The sequence below is a fragment of the Sus scrofa genome, chromosome 5, assembly GCF_000003025.6.
Source record: "Sus scrofa isolate TJ Tabasco breed Duroc chromosome 5, Sscrofa11.1, whole genome shotgun sequence".
NCBI lineage: Eukaryota > Metazoa > Chordata > Mammalia > Artiodactyla > Suidae > Sus > Sus scrofa.
Genome location: NC_010447.5, coordinates 63114971 through 63136558, shown reverse-complemented (window position 1 = coordinate 63136558; position 21588 = coordinate 63114971). Strand labels below are relative to the sequence as shown.

At 41.1% G+C, this 21588-nt stretch overlaps 1 protein-coding gene and 1 long non-coding RNA gene across 3 annotated transcripts; both read right to left on the bottom strand.

Annotated features, from left to right (window-relative positions):
* On the bottom strand, positions 1009-14279 carry NECAP1 (NECAP endocytosis associated 1). Of its 2 annotated transcripts, none has more exons than XM_021092395.1 (8): positions 14107-14279; positions 8344-8444; positions 8060-8164; positions 7030-7111; positions 6115-6223; positions 5715-5898; positions 3070-3172; positions 1009-2738 (listed from the first exon to the last, which is right to left on the bottom strand). In XM_021092395.1, the coding sequence occupies exons 1-8, from the start codon at positions 14199-14201 to the stop codon at positions 2690-2692; spliced, it is 828 nt and encodes a 275-aa protein (XP_020948054.1). In that variant the 5' UTR covers positions 14202-14279; the 3' UTR covers positions 1009-2689. The 2 variants fall into 2 exon arrangements, with proteins under 2 accessions (XP_020948054.1, XP_020948055.1); XM_021092396.1 differs by having other exon boundaries at positions 5727-5898; positions 14107-14270.
* On the bottom strand, positions 10720-14100 carry LOC110260746. Its single transcript, XR_002344116.1, has 2 exons — positions 11779-14100; positions 10720-10872 (listed from the first exon to the last, which is right to left on the bottom strand). It is a non-coding gene; the product is annotated as an uncharacterized LOC110260746 (long non-coding RNA).

The following is a 21588-nucleotide window of genomic DNA, read 5'->3' as shown; positions in this document are numbered from 1 at the left end:
AAAATCCCCGAGGTTTAGGATACACTTCTATCAGTGACAGTGTCTCACTTCACTTCAGTAATAAGAGAGGCCATGGCAGGGAAAGCCAGCCAACCCCTTCCCTGGGAGGGCAAATAGGGGAGGTCTGTCAGAATCTCTGGAGGCAATTTAAATTGAAAAGAAAAAAAAAGAAGCAAAAAGCACCCACATCATTCTGATTCTTCTGCTGGGACAATCATAGAATGAGATCCTTCTGGTTTCCAAATCTGTGAGTCTTTAGTTCTCTCTCATACACTGATTCATTTATGCTGATTATAGTTCTGAGATGTGAGAGGTGGACTAGATCATGAAGATAATCTGAAGTAAATGAAATTAACTGTACCAGCTCATAAAGAACACATAGGAGCTCTATAAGGAGCACTCTGGTTTAAAACCACAAGCACAGAAGTTGAGCCTTAATCTCTTAAAACCTCCATTTAAAAAAAAAAAAAAAAAAGATTAATAGATACAAAATATCCTTTTATTACCTACTGGCCCACCTATATTAGGCCAATTAAAGAAAAAAGGTGGAGTTCCCGTCCTGGCTCAGTGGTTAATGAATCCAACTAGGAACCATGAGGTTGCGGGTTTGATCCCTGGCCTTGCTCAGTGGGTTAAGGATCCGGTGTTGCCGTGAGCTGTGGTGTAGGTCGCAGACGCAGCTCGGATCCCACGTTGCTGTGGCTGTGGCGTAGGCGGGCAGCTACAGCTCCGATTAGACCCCTAGTCTGTGTGGAACCTCCATATGCCATGGGTGCGGCCCTAGAAAAAGACAAAAAAATAAATAAAAAGAAAAAAGGTAATGAAACAGGCAAATGAAGAGTTCCCTTGTGGTGCGGTGGGGTAAGGACCTGGGGTTGTCACTGCAGTGGCTGAGTAGCCACTGTGGCACTGGTTCGATCCCTGGCCCAGGACCTTCCACAGGTCACAAATACAAGTAAAAAAGAAAAGAAAAGAAACAGGCAAATAAAAAAGATAAAAGAGACACTATCTTTTTCCATATTTTTAATTACCATTATTGCACCAATACAGCATATGCTTTATATACATATATCTTAAACCTCATTTTCAATTTTTCAGCAATTCAAATACATAATATATTATCATCTTGAGAATACAAAGAACACAACATAGAGGAAGATTGAGAAAATAGGTTCCCAGTGGTTAGTCGCTAGTGATTCTACACTTTCCTTTTAGTGTTTTCATTGGAATTTTTAAATGTCCTGCCATGGCTCTGTAAGAATAGAGCTGCCTGGAAGGGGAAGCAATGGGGGGCGGGGGGAAATGGACCCAAAGGTAAAAAGAGTCAAGAAGGAAATCCAAGAGAGAGACTCTATTTTGAAACTAAATCAAAGGACTCCCTTCAGCCAGAGTGTACACATCCAAACAGGGGCTGAGGGAGGAAGTGATGTCCTCCTGTTTCACTCTCAAACTGCCCCTTCACAAACAAAAGAGCTGGTGCCCACTCACCGATGAATGGGGACTCCTCCCTGGCACTGTCAAAGGAATGATGGGCAGAGGGAAGAGAAGTGGTGGGAGAGCAATTTCCTTTCAAGATACCTGGGCAATGGGTGTCACAGCATTCAGGTGGGCAAACCTATCACAGCTAAAGCCAAGACTCTCCAGCTTCCTTCATAAATGACAATATGTAATAGCAGCTTTTTTGTTGAAGAGCTGGTGGATTGAAAAAAAAAAAAAATGCTTATGAAAAGGGGCCAGATACCCAGGCAGCAAGGCAATGTGGGTACTGAACAAGAGTTAAGTGCGTTCAACCTCTCTGCTCCACAAATCAGGTTAAAAACTCTAAACCCTTTAATTTCAGGTCAAATAAGGGGGCCATTACAAAGTAATGGCATGCTTTAAATGCAGCAACTTGATGGAGCTGCAAGAAAGGAAATGCTTCTCCAGAATATAACTAGGAAAACACAGCCCCTTGAACCTCCTTCATCTAAGAGACACCCACTGATTAAAGTTGCTGCACTATTCAACAAACACAAGAGTGGAGGTGCCACCAACACAACCCTCCTAATTGAAAGAGACACGTAAACGCATGAGAGCGTAACGGGGCGACACTCAGCACTGGACATTCACTGAACAGGATAAGCCTAAGGGAGGATATCGAGCAGAGACCCAGGAAATAGGTCTTTCTTCATACCTACCCCCACCAAAACTCTGAACCTGGAAACACTGAGCTCAGTCTGTCCATTTTTAGTGTCTTGGGTTAATGGAAAAGAAGGTTCCAAGGTTTTTGACTCCCCTGAAATTGCTAAACAGGGCTTCACAAAGAGGCACACAAGGGTCATGAGATGATTCTGAAATAATTTAAAAATGGAGAAAAACTTCACAGATGTTAGGGTTATTTCCCCCTCAAAGAGACCCTGGCCTTTTGAGCCCTGAATAGGCAGCCATAGGCACGTTAAGACCAACTATCCCCCTGCCTTGGTAGAGAACAGGAGATAAGAAAGACCTTCTTGGCTGCACAGCAAGAACAACATGGGGAAGTGACACAAACCAGCCCGGACAGCCTGGACACAATGGAGAAGCTATGAGAAAGATTGTCCAGTAAATTTGGTTCTGGGGAGGAAAGGGGTTCCTAGCTCCCCTCAAAGATCGTTGCCCTCAAGGTCATTTTTATTCTTCAAGTCTGTCCTTAACATCCTGCCAGTGCTGTTCAGAACTGGACCCAGTTGGATGGCTGTGGTGCCTGGTTTGGAACAGAGCTGCAAGGCAAGGGAACAGAAAGAAAGCCAGAGGCATATTAAGACAGGGACTTCATACCTCATAGTTTCTAAGAAATCTCTGCCCAGAATTCCTGACACTATACTTTACAGCAACTCTACTTACGAAGGCTTGAACTATTACACTCAAGCTTCTTCCTACAGCTTTCTTATCCCACCATCCCCAGCACTCCGCTACCTCTTTACCTAAATTCCTGCCTAAGACTCTATGTGACCTACAAATGCCCTGCTCTCCCAGATCGAAGATCTCATCTGACTGCACATGTACCATCTATACCCAGCTGAGGGCATACTGGCTTCCCTCTGCTGATACCTGGATGCAGTGCTAAAGTCTCCCCACAAGTCATTGCTTGCAGAAACTGGAACTGGTGCTGGTGTCGTGACAGGAGCGGGAGAATCCAAATCTAAAAGGATATCTGAATACAAGGTAAGAGAACAAAAAAGAAAAGGGGAATCATAATAAAAATTTTAGAAATGAAAACTTATGCTCATACTAAAACCTACACATTCACATTCACAGCAACTTTGTTATTACAAAAACTGGAAACAACCCAGATGTTTTTCCCTGGATGGTGATTAAACATTATGGTACATCCATACCACGGAATACTACCCAGCAATAGAGAGGAATAAACCACTGATATACACAACTTGATGAATCTCAAGGGATCAATCTCAATCATGCTGAGTGGGAAAAATCAATCCCAAAGGTTATATACTCTGTGATTCCACTTACATAACATCCCTAAGGTGAGTGACAAAATTAAAGATGGAGACCAGATTAGCGATTGACCACCAAGGGTTAGGGATTATTGGAGGGCAAACAGGAAGGGAGGTGTGGTTATAATGAAGTGATACAAGGGATCCTTGTCGTGGTGGAACTGTTTGGTGTCCTGACCATGGTGATGAATCCAGGAACACACACATGATAAAACTGCAAAGAACTACAGCCAGCCTACCACACAGATTTGAACTGTGTGAGTCCATTCACACACAGATTTTTTTTTTCAGTAAACAAATACTACCTTACTACATGAGCTGTGGTTGGTTGAAACTGCAGATGCATAACCACAGATACACAGGGTTAACAGTGAAGTTATACACTGATTTTCAACTGCATAAAGTTGGGGGCGAGGTCAGTGCACCTAAGCCCTGCATTGTTCAAGGGTCAACCATATACACAAATGAGAACACGTAAAAATGATGAAGTCTAAGTAAATATATGGTATCAATGTCAATTTCCTAGTTGCGATGTTCAACCATGGTTGTACAAAACGAGGGTAACTGGGAGTTCCCGTCGTGGCGCAGTGGTTAACGAATCCGACTAGGAACCATGAGGTTGCGGGTTCGGTCCCTGCCCTTGCTCAGTGGGTTAACGATCCGGCGTTGCCGTGAGCTGTGGTGTAGGTTGCAGACACGGCTCGGATCCCGCGTTGCTGTGGCTCTGGCGTAGGCCGGTGGCTACTGCTCCGATTCAACTCCTAGCCTGGGAACCTCCATATGCCGCAGGGGCGGCCAAGAAATAGCAAAAAGACAAAAAAAACAAAAACAAAAACAAAAAAAAACGAGGGTAACTGGGAAAAGGTACATGGGATTTCTTTGTATTATTTTTTACAATTACATGTGAATCTATAATTACCTCAAAATAAAAAGTTTAATTTAAAAAAACAAAACAAATCTCAGATATCTCAGTGACTTCTGGCAACACTTATCAAAAGAAGTAACCTGGAGGAGTTCCTGCTGTGGAAAAGTGGATTAAGGACCTGGTGTTGCCTCAACTCCTGCTGTAGGTCACAACTGAGGAACTTTGATCTCTGGCCTGGGAACTTCCATATGGCTGCAGGTGTGGCCAAAAAAAAAAAAAAGAAAAGAAAAAAAAAAGAAGATGAAGAAGTAGCCTGGAGTTGCCTGGTGGCTCAGTGGGTTAAGGATCCAGCACTGTCCCTGCTGTGGCCTTGATTTGCTCTCTGGCCCACAGGTGCAGCCAAAAAGGAAAAGGAAAAAAAAAAAAAAAAGTAGCCTATAACCACTTTTACCTCAAAAATTCCAGAAAAAGAAAGTCTACTCTTAGCAATCAATTATAAATGATACAATTATTAATGACACAATGTAAAACAAATATTAAAATATAATTAGTTAATAAGTTAAAATGTCCAGATTCTAATATTTGGTTCCCTAATCTTAGGAAATTCCTTTCTGAGTTCTAATTTTGCATCCTTTAAATGGAAAAAACTGTATCTATTCCTTTGTCCTACCAGATAGTAAGGAAAAATGAAAATGTGTTCATAAACCCAGATGTTATCTTATTTCCTCTCAACTGCCCTTGTAGAGAAACAGAAAGGATTATGAAATAACATCCACTGAATGGCTACTATATATATAAGTACTGTGCTGGGTGCCATCACATCACTTCATCCTCACAGTCTTGGGGTAGTTTTATATATCCATTTTACAGGTAATTAATACTGAGACTCAAAGAACTTAAACAATGTTACCAAACACATTCAGATATAAAGCAGAGCTGTGACCAAAATCTTGGCCATCTGACTCTCAAGCCTACTAACATTTCACCAAGGTACAACAAAGGAAACAGTCTTAATATCTACTCATTTTCTGCCAAAGAACCTACCTGATACTATAATTCTCAGCTCACTAGAAAAGCTTTAATCCCTTCCTAAAGGCTGCCAAAATCACCTTGTCAGTACTAAGTGCCATTTATTTATTTACTGGCTGCACCCCTGGCATGTGGAAGTTACCAGGTCAGAGATTGAGCCCACGCCGCAGCAGCAACCCAAGATGCTGCAGTGACAACGCTGGAACCTTGACCCTCTGCGTCACAAGAGAACTCCCCAAGTGCCATTTAATAGCAAAACCATCAACACTCTCCATGGCAAACAGGTACTACCCAATTAAAACTTAAGATATGATTTTTCGAAATTAAAAATACTAGAGATTCACCTGCATCATTACCTCCATGATTAGATTTTGGTATGGGTGGTGGAGTGACATGATTGCTGATGGCAACTGAAGAGGACGGCGGGGGAATTGTGACCTTGCCTCCAGGTGGCGGTGGGAGTAAGCTCAGGCCCCCAGTCCCTGCAGTCTTGGGCTTAGAAGCACCTCCTTTCTTGGTTGTAATGTTCTACAAAAGAAAAAAAGAAAGTGAGAGAAAGAAAAAGAGAGGTCAAGAGCTCCTTGGTGGCCCAGTGGTTAAGGATCTGGCATTGTCACAGCTGTGTCTCAGGTTGAATCCCTGGCTCTGGTCTGGGAATTCTGCACACAGCCAAAAAAAAAAAAAAGAAGAAGAAAAGTCACAGGTTTATGAAAATACAAGAAGGGATGGGAGAACCATACTCACCCCAATACTCAACTTGATGGTCTGTCCTTCCTTGAAACCCAGATCCAACTTGGGACGAGCGTCCATTTCCTGAGATTCTTTGGAAATCTCAGATTCCTGCTTTACCCACCTTCAGTAAAAGAAGGTTGTTTTAATTGGGATCCTCTGAAAGCAGAGTCTGACACACAAATCTGAGTGTAGCTAATTTATGTGAAACACATAAAGGAACATGAAACATGATAAAGGAAAGAGAAAAGCCAAGAAAGAGGGCAACTAGGATTCAATGCCACTGAGGAACCATACAAAATGCATATTAAACTTGTCCCTCCAAAAGAGGGCATTTAGCCACCAGTTCCCATCCTCCACGGCTAAGGGCTGCCCCTGAGGGGGTGTTAATTTCTCAGTTGTTCCAGGCTGCCCCCCCTTTCTAACTAGGTGCCCTTTCACAATTTCAGTAAGTCCTGAAGCAGAAAAGGAGATGTGTCCCCGACCTTGAGATAGGAAGCTGACTACCTGGTGCTGTCCAGCATAGCTGAGCCAAAATCAAATGGGCTGAATACTGCAAAAGGCACAAAACATGCCAACTACAAGAATAACAAAACTGGCACATAACTCCCCACATATCACACACCCAGCCCTACGGTTACTGCTAAGCCTCCCTCAGCCACTTAAAAGCAATGGCGGATGCCCCAGGAGCATAAACAAAAGCATCACCTCAAGCCACTGTACAGGAATTAAAAACATATCCCAGCTATAAGGAAAGGACAGAACAGACACAAAGATAACATGAGAAAACAGTGAATGGAAAGAGTTATATGCAAATGAACTAGTTCACCAAATAAAGAAACCAAGAGGTAAAAGAGACAGTGTCCATTCAACTGAGAAGGAGCATTCCCAAAAAACTTAACCTGGTCGCTAAGAACAAGCTTCACTCACTTGAAGTGATCTTGTAAGGAGACATTAAAGTCGAAGGCATCACCTCGATCTGTGAAGCCAATGCCAATGAAAGCACTGCGCCCTGTTGAAAAAAAAATCAGAATCCTCAGAACAGGAAGTATCCCTTGGGGCAAACTCTGCCCAAGGAAATTATTACCGTTACCCTAACTAGACAGCCATCCGTAAATGTGAAATACTTTCTCACAGACCAGGGGTCCACAAACTACATACAGCCTATAGGCCAAATGCTGCCAGAACTTGTTTTTGTAAATAACTGGAACACAGCCACATAAATTTGTTTACATACTATCCATGGCAGCTTAAACAATATAGCAACAGAACTGAGTAGCTACAGGAGTTCCCTGTTGTGGCACAGCGGAAACAAATCCAACCACAAGGACGCAGGTTCGATCCCTGGCCTTGCTCAGTGGGTTAAGGATCCAGCATTGCTGTGAGCTGTGGTGTAGGCTGCAGACACGGCTTGGATCCCATGTCGCTGTGGTTGTGAAGTAAGCTAGCAGCTACAACTCCGACTTGACCCCTAGCCTGGGAACTTCCCATGCTGCAGCCCTAAAAGGCCAAAAAAAAAACAAGCAGTTACAAAGAAACCACTTGCCCACAAAACCTAAAATATTATTATCTTTGTCTTTATAGAAAAAGTTTGCCAACCTCTGATATAGACTATGGAGAAAAGATAATGACTGCCACAAACATAGATGATTTAAGATAGTCCAACCAAAAGCCACCACAAACAAAGAACAGGCAATATGTTTCAATTCTTTGGTTAGATATACATTTGGATTTATTTACATCTACCTTTAATTACCATGTCTTGAACTTGTGTTCTTTTCTATTACAAATGATATATTAATCCTTCTCCTTTCACAACAAGCTTTAGAGAAAGGGGAGGGAAAATTTAGTAAACTGAAGTAAAATAATTGCATCAGGACACACCTCCACTAAAGAGCATTAACTACTGCACTTCATTAATACTGCTAATCTCAACCCATCCAAAATTCCTGATTCTTACCAGTACCATCCTGGATCCGGATTACAAAGTAGCGGCTGGAATCTGCCACTGTCTCCACAGCGATACCAGGATATTGTTCTACTGGTGCCTGAGCAAAAAGCTCCCCTGACAGGTAAAAAGATTTCTTTGAGCAAAGGAAGCAAAAATCTAAAAATCAATTAACAAGCATTTTCACTCCTCCAGCCCCCAAATTGAAGGCATTGATTAAAATAAACAATAAAATAAAATTTTAAAAAAAGGCAAACCAATATCCTTAATGTTAGAGGGTCAACAGCACAGATTACCTGAAACTTTATCCTCGAGTTTGATATACGCAATCTTCCCTTTGGAAGTGATTCGGAGGCGACCTGTCCAATCAGGTTGATCTAATTTCCAGTCAGATGCCCTAGGATAGGAAAATGGGAAGCCTCAGGTCTCAGGTCCGCATCTTTAACATACTAAAAACCTACAAAGAATCATTTGCAGAGTTCCCGTCGTGGCGCAGTGGTTAACGAATCCGACTAGGAACCATGAGGTTGCGGGTTCGATCCCTGCCCTTGCTCAGTGGGTTAACAATCCGGCGTTGCCGTGAGCTGTGGTGTAGGTCGCAGACGCGGCTCGGATCCCGCGTTGCTGTGGCTCTGGCGTAGGCCGGTGGCTACAGCTCCGATTCAACCCCTAGCCTGGGAACCTCCATATGCCGCGGGAGCGGCCCAAGAAATAGCAACAATAACAACAACAACAACAACAAAGACAAAAAAAAAAAAAAAAAAAAAAAAAAAAGAATCATTTGCCATATTTCTATTTCCCTGTTTCTGAATTGCTTACTCCATCTACCTATTAATTAATCAAAAGAATAACTCATGCTCCTCTCTATACAGACATTTCACATTACATACAGTCCAAAGCAAAGAGAGAAAATGTTACTATCAAAGTCCAAGAAGCATCAAAAGAATATATAAAAGTACAAATAAAAGCAATCTTAAAAATGTATCATAATGAGACTATTTTCAGACTGTAGACAGTATTTTATACAATGGTGTTTTATTGATTAGGGAACAACAAAGTCTACTAAATGAAACACTGGATAACAGAAGTCTCCCAAATCCCTAAACATATTATCTTTCACTGAATTCAACCAATATTTATAGAGTGTGTATTAAGACACAGGCACCTGTTCTAGGTGCTTGGGATATAAGAGGGAACAAAACAAAGCCCTCAGGAAGCTTATTCTAACAAAAGATAAATAATAAAAAAGAAACAATAAATGAGTAAAATAATTAATATCTCAGGAAGTTGTAAGTGGTAAAGTAAAAAGAAAATGCACAGGCATGGAGGTCCCTGATGGCTCAGCAGGTTAAGGATCCAGCACTGTCACTGCTGTGGCTCAGGTCACTGCTGTGGTACAGGTTTGATGCCTGGTCCAGGAACTTCTGCATGTTGCAGGCGCAGCCAAAAAAAGAAAAGAAAATGCACAGGCTGCAGCATTCAAGAGGGTGGGCAGGGTGACATGTGAGCACAAATGAAGGCAGTGAGTGAGTAACCCATGCAGATGTTTGGAGGAAAAGCATTCCAGGTGTAGGAAACAATGCAAAGACACTAAGATAGGATTATGCCTGAATTAATAGTCTCAAGCAAGGAGGTCACTGTTGTTAGAATAAAATTAAGAGATGAGGTGGGAGAGGAGGGACAGATCATGTAGGGCCTTGTAAGCCATTGTAAGAACTTTGGGTTTTACTCTGAGTAGAAGAGGAGCCATTACAGGTTTAGGCAGAGGTATGACGGGACCTCTCTTTTATTTTAAAAGGATTACTTTGCTGCATATAGCAGAGATACAGCAATATGAATGCCAAAGCAGGGGGATGAATTCAGACCACTTCAGTCATCTAGAAAAGACATGATGGTGACTAGGAAGAGAGAGTAGCAGAAGTGACTGGACTGCAGATATATTTAAAAGCAAAGCCATGGAGTTCCATTGTGGCTCAGCGGAAACGAATCTGACCACGAGGATGCAGGTTCGATCCCTGGCCTTGCTCAGTGGGTTAAGGATCCAACATTGCCATGAGCTGTGGTGTAGGTCACAGACATGGTTCGGATCTGGCATTGCTGTTGTTGTGGCTGTGACACAGGTCAGCAGCTATAGCTCCAATTCAACCAGTAGCCTGGGAACCTCCATATACTGTGAGTATACCCCTAAAAAGACAAAAAAAAAAAAAAAAAAAAAAAGTAAAGGCAGCTAATAGAATGGATGTGAGATAAACAAGAACGAGACCTCAAAGACAAAGTCAAGGATGACTCTAAGGTTTTTAGCCTGAACAAATGAATTGTCAGTAACTAAGATGAGGAAGGCTACAGATAGAGTGTGTCTGGGAAGAAAGATCAGGAGTTCAGTTTTGGCTGTGTTGAGTCTGAGATGTCTAACAGATTTTCAAGAGAAGGTACAGAGTGTGCTTTTGAATATATGAATCTGGAACTCAGGAAAGATACATCGATTAGAGACACAAATATCCATGGAAACATTACAAAACACTGAATACTTATAATCTGTGTTATAAATGAATTTGAATGAAATCTAAGATATTACTTAAATATGACCAATTTTACAAAACACTGCATTTGTGACTTTGTTGCGCCAGCAGTTCTGAAAAGGAAGAGCAAAGTTTTACTAACATTTCATCCCCTGGGAATCTAAGACCTAATACTTGCAGGTTAGGAAGGTAACAATAAAGTATATCTGAATAAAAATAAGTTTAACAAAGAGTACCCTGGTGGTCTAGTGGTTAGGACTTGGCATTTTCACTGCTGCAGCCCAGGTTCAATCCCTGGTCGGGGAACTGAGATCCCACATCAACACACCGTGGCCAAAAAAAATAAATAACAAGATGGTTAAATAAATAAGTTTAACAAGATGAAAAGGAAGTAATGAGAATTTAAATTAGGACAGGTTCTGAACAGGATTTATAAAATAGATCTGTGTCATGCCCTTCTACATTGATGTACTGCCTTGAAGACCCTAAAGTACCAGAAACTGATCCAGAAGGCAGGTCCCTGGCTGTTCAGTTTTTTAAATGAGTCCTTACTTATTCCACTGTACTACCATGAGCTAGACATAGTGTAAATGGGCTACTGAAAACATTAGGAACAAGCCTACTAGATGTGTTTCTTGGCCTATCATCTCTCTCTAAATGAAGAAATGGACAATAATACAGAAAGTAACAACGTCTAGCTTCAAAGGTCAGCATTAAATTACATTATATTAAAACACGCTATAGGGTTTAATGCTGACTTTGCTGGGGAGGAGTGTAATGATGAATTTTTTTTAAAAGTTTTACGGGAGTTCCCATCATGGCTCAGTGGTTAACAAACCTGACTAAGAAATATGAGGTTGCGGGTTCGATCCCTGGCCTTGCCCAGTGGGTTAAGGATCCGGCATGAGCTGTAGTGTAGGTCACAGACACAACTCGGATCCTGCGTTGCTGTGGCTCTGGCGTAGGCTGGTGGCTACAGCTCCAATGAGACCCCTAGCCTGGGAACCTCCATATGCCGCAGGAGCGGCCCTAGAAAAGGCAAAAAGACAAAAAAAAAAAAAAAAGTTTTACAGACCGGGGAAAACCATTTCCTAATCCTTTATAAGTGTCAACTCAACCTAAATCCTCCTTCCAAAAGTCTGGTGAGTGAACATGGAGGAAGCAACAGCTTACAGAAGGTGAATTAAAGTCAATTATTCCCTCTCATCTTACCAATCACTCAAAGAAAGCATTTCTCCTGCTTCCTATGAAGTCCAGTTTTTCCATTAATGGCAGCCTAGAGAATAAATCATGCTCATAATGTAAAATGGGTTCTGGTAAACAAGAAAGATTATACACAGACAAAAAGAACAGTACTACTTGTCAAACATCTATTTTGTTCCAGACATTATGCCCATTCTCGTGAAAATTAAGTGACAGGATCTCGCAAAGTAACATTATACCCGTTTTTATAGATGAGGAAACTAAAGCTCAAAAGAGTTAAGTGATGCGCCAGGGGTAACCCAGCAAGTAAATGCACATTAGGATTCAAACTTATTTCTGCCCTCTTCACAAAGAGTGGCTGATGTAAAAAGCCTCTTGTACGATAAGATGACAATAATAAGCATGGAAAACACAGAATGACAATGAGAAAAAGGATAAAAGAGGAAAATTAAGAAATTGCTCGGTGCAGTTAACAGACATAGGGATAAAGGTTAAACCAGAAGTGAAGGTAGAAAATACAGTCAGGTAAGAGAAGAAAGGTCTTTTAAAAACCTTGGGAGTTCCCCTGTGGCACAGCAGGTTAAGGACCCAGCATTGTCACTGCAGCAGCTTGGGTCGATGTATCACATCATTTAGGAAGGCTTAATGCCTGAAGTTGGAGGTCATGAGCTATTTTACCTTATTTAACAGTTCAACCAATGTTAATGTATATGATTAGCTGTAATCTACTAATTTCTTTTGATCAACATCTGCAGGGCCCCCACTATGTACCAGAAACTGTGCTAGACTCTAGGAATATAAAGTTTAAAAAGACCTCACGTTTTTCCTAGTCTAGTCTGGAAAAATGGAAAACCAATCAGTGAGAATGCAGAAGGAAGAGCTCTGTGACAGAGTCAAGCACAGGCGCTACGGAAGTACACACAGAACACACCTAAGCCAGAATGGAAGGGTCAAGGAGGGCTCACCAAAGAAGGAGAGGTCTCAGCTGACTCACCCATATTAGTACCTGGGACTACCATCAAAGAGCATGTAGATTCCTACTCAGGTCAATTTGGGGTCTCATTGAAAGTTTGAAATCAGAACTACCTCTTTGTCAAACGATACAACCCACCAGGTCTAGTGCACAGATCAGCAAGCACAAAGCTGATCAGCAAGCACAAAGCTTCTCACCATGAATGAACCTCTGATAAGGAGGCAAAATAACGGACATAGGGAGAGGATAACTTTTGGGCCAAGGTAATAATAAATGCCAAGAGGAACATCATGATGGCAATATGAGTCAGAAATCAAAACAGTATCTTATATACTGCCTTATTGTTTCCTAAATTCTTTTTAGGAAATTCATTTTCAATTCTTTTTCACATTTACTATACGACTTCATTTAACCCTCCAAAAACTTCTGCAAGGTATGTACCTAAAGCAGGTTTATTTATCAACTTTTTTTTTTTTTTTCTATTTTACAGATGAGAAAACCGAGGTTTGGAGAGGTTAAGAGATTTGTCTCAAATCACAGAGCTGTTAAGTTGCCAGGGCTCATACTCACATTTTTTTAACATGTAACCCAATAAATGACATGTTAACTCTTTGGACTACATGACTTGGTGACTTCCTACAGCCTCCTGAGCCCTCCGTCATTGGATTATAAGGGTTGGTTAGTTAGCCCTACAGAGAAAATGCTGCGTTAACTCTGGAGGCAAAAGCTTTAACAGAAATTAAGAGGGAAGGAACACAGAAAACACTATAGCAAATATACTTAAAAAGAAACAGACTGGACGACATTGGAAAACTTATGATCATAACCGTTGTCTACCGACAAAAAGAGCTGAAGGGAAAAACCATACGGTGGATGATGATATTTGGTAATAAGACTGAACAGCACAAAAGATAAATTAGCTCATCCAGAAAGCGGCCAACAACACAAAGAGTACCCACAAATGCGCACGAGGTACTGGAAATGGGGTAGAGAAGGGGAGACGAGGGTGACAAGCTGAAGGACGCAGGGAAAAGCGAAGGAAAGGTGATTGTAGATAGAGCAGGTAGGTTATCCATACCCACTGGATGTGGATAACCGGGAACAGATGGGTAGTCCAGAGGGTTCGAAGAGGAGGAGGGGTGAGAGAATGCAGGATGGTAATTTTTTTTAAGCAGCGGAAACAAGGATGATGGAAGTTCTGAGTTGGGGAAGAGCAAGAAGACAGGACGGTAACATCCCAGGTGAGGAGGCTAGCAAGGTGATAACCCAGAGGAGGAAGTGGGAGGGACAGGCAGCGTGCCACCTGAAGAGCAAACTACCATCCCGACCGGGTACGCCTGTGCTGCAGCGCCTCGGGTTAGTACCTGTAACCGCGGTTGGAGGCCCGGGGCGGAATCCGGTAGACGCTGACGTCGGGCTTCACACACAGGACCGACTCATACTCCAACTCGGCCGCCATCTTGGCTCTGCGCTCCGCGCCGCTGGGGGCGGGGCGTCAGCACGGGGGCGGTACGTAGAGGCGGGGAATGGCCTTACGCAACAACTTCCGCTTTTGCTACTTCCGCTCGCGTTTCGACAGGTCTCTGAGATTAACCTCCGGTGGGCGGTTTGGGGAAGCCATGTTGAAACCTGGAAACAGTGAGGTTGCGCGACGCACCATCTTGGGTAATGGCAAGGATGCCTTCCTTGTGCGTGATTCACGTTAGGGAAATCTCCATCCCCGAGAAGCGATGAGGGAAAGCGCCATCTTGCTCCCAGTGGTTGACATCGGTTCTGTCAGAGGACGACCATCTTAAAAGTCTGGCGATTTTTTTTCTTTCCAGAGTCACTTCTCAACCGTGGTTTCTAAGCAGAAAAGGGCTCTCCTCCAGTGGATTTTAATCTTCCAAATCCAAAGTTCAAAAATGCACAGCCGGATCCGTTGCCTTATAATAGCACTTTTTTATCTGGGAGTTTCCAGACAGGTACCTGTTGAAATAGTCGGCCACACTTTCAGTGTGTATTATGGTTATCTTTTTGTAAATGTTGCACATGTTAAACTGTAAATGGGATCAGCTCGATTCCTGACCATTTCGGAAAACATCATGAACTATTTAATAGCCGCTGTTTGCTCCCAGTTCTATTATCATGATAAATCCTACTAACAGTTTCTATAAACATGTGCCTTGTACATTCTAAATATAAACTTGCCACAACACTGTCACTTAAATGATTTAATTAGCACAGATAGCAAAAGGAAAGCTGAGATGCGAACTTAAGTCTATCTTAACTACAACAGCTGTGGTCTGCATTGCATTATGTTGACTGAATGAAAAACCTATCCCTAATTTGTCTACCCTATGTAGCAAAGTAATATTTTAAAATTTTAAAAAAATAATAAGGAGTTTCCTGTCATGGCTCAATGGTTAACGACTCCAACTAGGAACCATGAGGTTGTGGGTTCGATCCCTGTCCTTGCTCAGTGGGTTAAGGATCCTGCGTTGCCATGAGCTATGGTGTAGGTCAGGTATGGTGTAGGTCACAGGCGCGGCTGGGATCCTGCTTTGTTGTGGCTCTGGCGTAGGCCAGTGGCTGCAGCTCCAATTACACCCCGAGCCTGGGAACCTCCATGTACTACGAGAGCGGCTCTAGAAAAGGCAAAAAGACAAAAATAAAAATAATAAATAAAAATACATTAAAATAAAGAGAATAATATCTAGCGTTTGTAAGGGTATGAGGAATCGGATACTCGCCTACACTGTTGGCAGGAATGTAAATTGGTACATTTCTAAAGGAAAATGTAGCAGAATTAAAATATTGTACATAACCTTGAGTTTAGCAGATCCACTACTAACTATTTTATGGAAATTTGCATGTGTGCAAAAAAAGGTACAATAATGATTATTACAGCATTGTTCATTAATAGTGAAACATGGAAACAGCATGAATGTCTAGGAACAGAAAATGGTTAATGGCATATCTGTAAGCTTTGAGATATATATAGTAAATAAGTAAAAAATAGATAAATATTAAGGCTATTTTTAAAAATCCAAGATTTTTTTTAAAAAAGAAAACGTCCACTTAAAATTTCAGTAATCCTTAACTAGTTAAGATTTCCTGAATTGTTCATGTTCTATGAATTTTTTATATATTGGCATGCTTTAAACGTTATACCTTAAAAGTTCTCTGCCAGCCTGTCAATTTAGCAAACTAATATGGCCATATATCAGTTCAAACAATACCTCCTCTTGTTACTTTGCCAGGTCATTTATACGAACTTTCTCTAGTACTTCCACTTGCTTCCGTTACACCTCTCTGTTATACCTAATGTGCTATTATTCTTCACATATCTCCTACCAAACCATAAGTTCCATAAAGGCAAGAACTTTGCTTTTTCAGCGCCCAGCACAATACCCTTCACATAGTAGGTGATAATAATTGTCGAATAATGTGAGATTTCTATTCAGTCTAATCATTTAACATATTAACTTGGCCATTTCCCCAAATCTTCCAATTTCAGGACCCTACATATAGTTTGAAAAAAAAATTCAAAAAGTATAAAAGAGTATAAAATGAAAATTGAAAGTCTTCATCTTTATATGGTCAACAACTTTATGCCAATAAATTTAATAAATGAAACGGTCACTGATGTACACAATTTACCAAAAATAATTCAAGAAGGGATAAAAATTGAACAGCCATGTACCTATTAAAGAAAATTGAAGTTATGGAGGTGCAACAGAAACAAATCAGTCTAGGATCCATGAGAAGGTAGGTTTGATCCCTAGCCTCACTCGGTGGGTTAAGGATCCAGCGTTGCTGTGGCTGTGGCGTAGGCCAGTGGCTACAGCTCTAGTTTGACCCCTAGCTTGGGAACCTCCATATGCCATGGGTGCGGCCCTAAAAAAAAAAATAGAAAAAAAAATTGATTTTATAACTGAAAGCTTTCACACACACACACACACACACACACACACACACACCCCAAAAACAAAAAACCTCCAGGCCCAGATGGCTTCATTACTGATCAACCATGTTAGGGAGAAATAATATCAGTCCCATACAAACTCTTTAAAATATTAGATGAGATGAAATATTTTCCAGCTAATTTTTATGAGACAGTATTGCCTATTACCTTGATACCAAAATCAGACAAAGATGTCACAAGAATTTTTTTTTTTTTTTTTGCTTTTTTTTAGTGCCACACACTCTGCATATGGAGGTTTCCAGACTAGGGGTGGAATCAGAGTTATAGCTGCCAGCCTCTACCACAGCCACAGCAACCCAGGATCGGAGCCATGTCTGCAACCTACACCACAGCTCAGGGCAATGCCGAATCCTTAACTCTCTGAGCAAGGCCAGGGATCAAACCCACAACCTCATGGGTCCTAGTTGGATTCATTTCCACTGCACCACCATTTTAAAAGCAAAAATTCTTTTTTTTTTTTTTTTTTTTTTTTTTTTTTTTTTGTTGTTGTTGTTGTTATTGTTGTTGTTGTTGTTGTTGTTGCTATTTCTTGGGCCGCTCCCGCGGCATATGGAGGTTCCCAGGCTAGGGGTCCAATCGGAGCTATAGCCACCGGCCTACGCCAGAGCCACAGCAACGCAGGATCCGAGCCGCGTCTGCAACCTACACCACAGCTCACGGCAACGCCAGATCGTTAACCCACTGAGCAAGGGCAGGGACCGAACCCGCAACCTCATGGTTCCTAGTCGGATTCGTTAACCACTGCGCCACGACGGGAACTCCCTAAAAGCAAAAATTCTTAATAAAAAAAATCCCAGTAGGAGTTCCTGGCTTGGCGCAATGGAAATGAGCCCAACTAGGAACCACGAGGACATGGGTTCCATCCCTGGCCTTGCTCAGTGGGTTAAGGATCTGGCGTTTCCATGAGCTGTGGTGTAGGCTGCAGACACAGCTTAAATCTGGCATTGCTGTTGCTCTGGGGTAGGCCAGCAACAACAGCTCCAAATCAACCCCTAGCCTGGGAACTTCTATATACCACAGTTGCAGCCCTAAAAAGACAAGAAGAAGTGAAAAACAGAGTTTCCTGGTAGCCTAGTAGTTAAGAACTTGGCATTGTCACTGCTGTGACAGGTTACTGCTGTGGCCCAGGAACTTCTACATGCCATGGCACAGCCAAAAAATAATAATAATAAAAATTTAAAAACTAAAATGCATTAGTTTTTAGAATGGGCCATCTGAAAATACTGTACAATAACAAAGATCTTTAAATAAAGTAACTTTCATTTCTGTAGACTAGCAACAAACAACCAGAAACTGAATTTTTTTTTTTTTTTAAGCAAGCAAAGTCTTTATTACAGGAAAGCAAATAGCTCCCAAGGTGGCTGGGAGAGGGGAGAAGAGCCCCCTTCTCTTTTGTCTTATAGGGGTTTTTATCCCTTAAAGATGGTGAGGTACTAACATGGGGTCCATAGAGGTATGGTTTTCTCCCATTGGCCTTGCCCAGTTGCCTATATCAGTCCTTGTCCAATAGAGGTCATAGGGGTGGAAAGGTCCCATAAGTCTCATAGTTTCTTTGCCTTTTTCTTCCCATTAACTGAGTCACAGGATGTTAGGGGTTAATGTCCATCTGGGTGGACATTACAGTAAACACTTCCTATTGTAAACAAGGCCTGTGGGGATGTTACTGCCTGGAGCCCTTAAGCCACAAATGTTAATCAATAGCCATATCAAAGAATGCATCAAGGAGTTCCCGTTGTGGCTCAGTGGTTAATGAATCTGACTAGGAACCATGAGGTTGCAGGTTCGATCCCTGTCCTTGCTCAGTGGGTCAAGGATCTGGCATTGCCATGAGCTGTGGTATAGGTCGTAGACACGGCTTGGATCTGGCATTGCTGTTGCTGTGGCGTAGGCCAGTGGCTACAGCTCTGATTAGACCCCAAGCCTGGGAACCTCCATATGCCACTGGAGCGGCCTAAGAAACGGCAAAGAGGCAAAAAAAAAAAAAAAAAAAAAAAAAAAAATGCACCAAAGCCCATATTCCTACATTGACTACCTGAGTTATTCTGCCTCAATCCCCCCTTCTAGAGTAGGAGATTCTAACTGGGGGTGGAGGGAAAGGGGTGACAACCACTGCGATTGCTCCCTGATGAAAAGGGAAGTCTTTAGGGGAGAGCAGTTATGTCTCCACTCATGGGTCGGTTGAGTGGGCTTCGATACACTGTATTGGGTACCCCTTCTATCACCACTTGCAGGTTTATAGCTTCAATCGGGATGCAATGAAGGGAGAAATGCAATTAATTATACAGGGTCTGAATAAAAGGATCAAGGTCACAATGATGACTATGGTGAGCAAATATTTCCACAAGGAGAAGAAGATCAACCAGTTCCAGAGTGCAGCTCCAAAGGTTGGAGCTGGATCAGACATTTTATGAATCTGCTGCCGGAGATCTCGCAGATTCAGACACATTCTTGTGAGCGATGGTGTACTGGGTCAAAATCTGGACAAGCCCCCAAAAGGTGATGCTAGAAAGATGTTACTGGAATCTGGGTTCTTGTTCATGCAGCTGAAGAATGAACTTCGAGAACACACAGGCAGCAAGCAAGCAAAGTCTTTATTACAGGAAAGCAAATAGCTCCTAGGACTGCTAGGAGGGGGAAAAGAGCCCCCTGAAATTTTTTAAAAAGTTAAAAACACAAAACAGCATCAAAAATCATGACATGCTTTGGGATAAATTTAATATTGCTGAGAGAAACTAAGGTAAACCTCCAAAAATAGAAACATACCAATAGTATGAAAGATTTTGTACTATTAAAATATATGTTCTGCCAAATTGAGCCATACTTTCAAGGCAATCCCAATCAAAATCTAAGCAGGTTTTTTGGAGAAATCAACCTGATTTATAAATGCATATGAATATGCAAAAGTCCTAGAATAGCCAAAACATCTTTGAAAGTTAAGAACTAACTAAAATGGAGAATTGACAGTAATTACTTCAAAATTTGAGATACAAGAATCAAGACAGTGTTATATAGAATAAGGGTAAACATATAGACCAATGTAACATGATACAAAATCCAGAATAAGCCTTCATCTATATAGTCAAATGATTTTTTTTGTCTTTTTTTTTTTTTTTTTTTTTTTTTTTTGTCTTTTTAGGGCTGCTCCCATGGCATATGGAGGTTCCCAGGCTCGGGGTCTAATCAGAGCTGTAGCCACCGGCCTACGCCACAGCAACAGCAACACCAGATCCAAGCCATGTCTGCGATCTAAACCACAGCTCACGGCAATGCCAGATCCTTAACCTACTGAGTGAGGCCAGGGATCGAACCCACCACCTCATGGTTCCTAGTCGGATTAGTTTCTGCTGCATCACGATGGGAGCTCCTATAGTCAAATGATTTTTAACAAAGATGCCAAGGTAATTCAATGGAGAATGATGAACTTTTCAGCAATGGTGCTCAAACATCAGTAAAAAAATAAAAAGAATGTCAACCCATACCTCACACCATACACAAAAAATAACTTAAATGGATCATAGAGTTATGTATAAAAGTTAATACTATAAAGCTTCTATGGAAAAAAAATCTGCACAAACTTATGGTAGGAGAAGATTTCTTTTTACATAAAACAAAACAGTTGCAAAGTATAAAATATTTGATAATTGGACTTTATCAAAATTAAAAATATTTATTCTTCAAAAGATACTGTTACCACTAAAGAAAGTGAAAAGGTGAGCCACAGACTGAGAGAAAATACAATACATATATCAAAGAACTTGTACTCAGAATGATAGATATGTGTATATATGTGTGGATGTGTGTGTGTTTGTGTGTGTGTGTGTGTGTGTGTGTATGTATTTGAAATTACAATGAGATAACACTATAATCTAATAGAATGGCTTACATGAAAACTTGTTAACAGCAAAGTGCTGACAAGAATATGGAGCAGAAACATGGAGCAACTTTCATACATTGCTAGTAGGGAGTTAAATGGCACAACTAATGTGGAAAATGAAGTTTTGTATTTTCTTAAAAGTTAAACATACCAAAAAAAAAGGAGTTCCCATGTGGCTCAGCCAATTAAGCATACAGCATTTTAACTGCTGTGGCTCAGGTCACTGTTGTGGCACAGGTTTGATCCTTTGCCTGTGAACTTCCACATGCCATGGCTGTGGCAAAAAAAAAATAATAAAATAAAAAAAAATAAAAATTAAACATACATTTATCATATGACCCAGCATTTAACTCTGAGATATTTGCCCAAGAGAATTTGAAACATATGTTCACAAAAAGGCATATACAGATATTCACAGAAGTTTTGTTTACAATGGTCAAAACCCAGAAACAACAGTAAATGTCTATTGATAGGTGAATGAATAAACGACTTATGGTGTATAATAAAATACTACCATATTGACATACAATAGTATTACAATAAAGAGGATAGCAATACATAAAGAGGATCAAATACTAATACTCAGAGACAGGAATAAGAATTATTATACCCACAATGACATGGATAGATCTCACAAACATTGTACTGAACAACAACAAAAACAAAAATGAAAAAACCCCAAGCCCAAAAGGGTACCTACTGTATGACTCTTTACATGAAATTCTAAAAAAGGCTAATCTACAGGAAAAGAAATTAAATAAGTAGTTGCCTGATGCCAAAGATGGTGAGGGATTGAAAAAGAAGAGGCTCAAGACTGTTTGAGGGGGTGAGTGGGGGCGTGATGGAACTATCCTATATCTTGATTGCACTGTTTGTTACACATAGTGTATAGGTTAGTCAAGACTCAAGAAAATGTACTTAAAATGCATACATTCTAGTATATCTAACTTGTAACTAAATAAATTTGTTTAAAAAATTTTAAAGATCCTCTCTGCTCCCCAAGAT

Bases quoted from the DNA above. Each gene is read 5' to 3' on its own strand.
- NECAP1 (XM_021092395.1), bottom strand. From the start codon at position 14,201: ATGGCGGCCGAGTTGGAGTATGAGTCGGTCCTGTGTGTGAAGCCCGAC. The intron at 8,165-8,343 runs GTAATCTGTGCT...TTTACCTGTCAG, and splicing joins ACTCGAGGATAAAGTTTCAG to GGGAGCTTTTTGCTCAGGCA. The intron at 5,899-6,114 runs GTGAGTATGGTT...TTTCTTTTGTAG, and splicing joins CCATCAAGTTGAGTATTGGG to AACATTACAACCAAGAAAGG.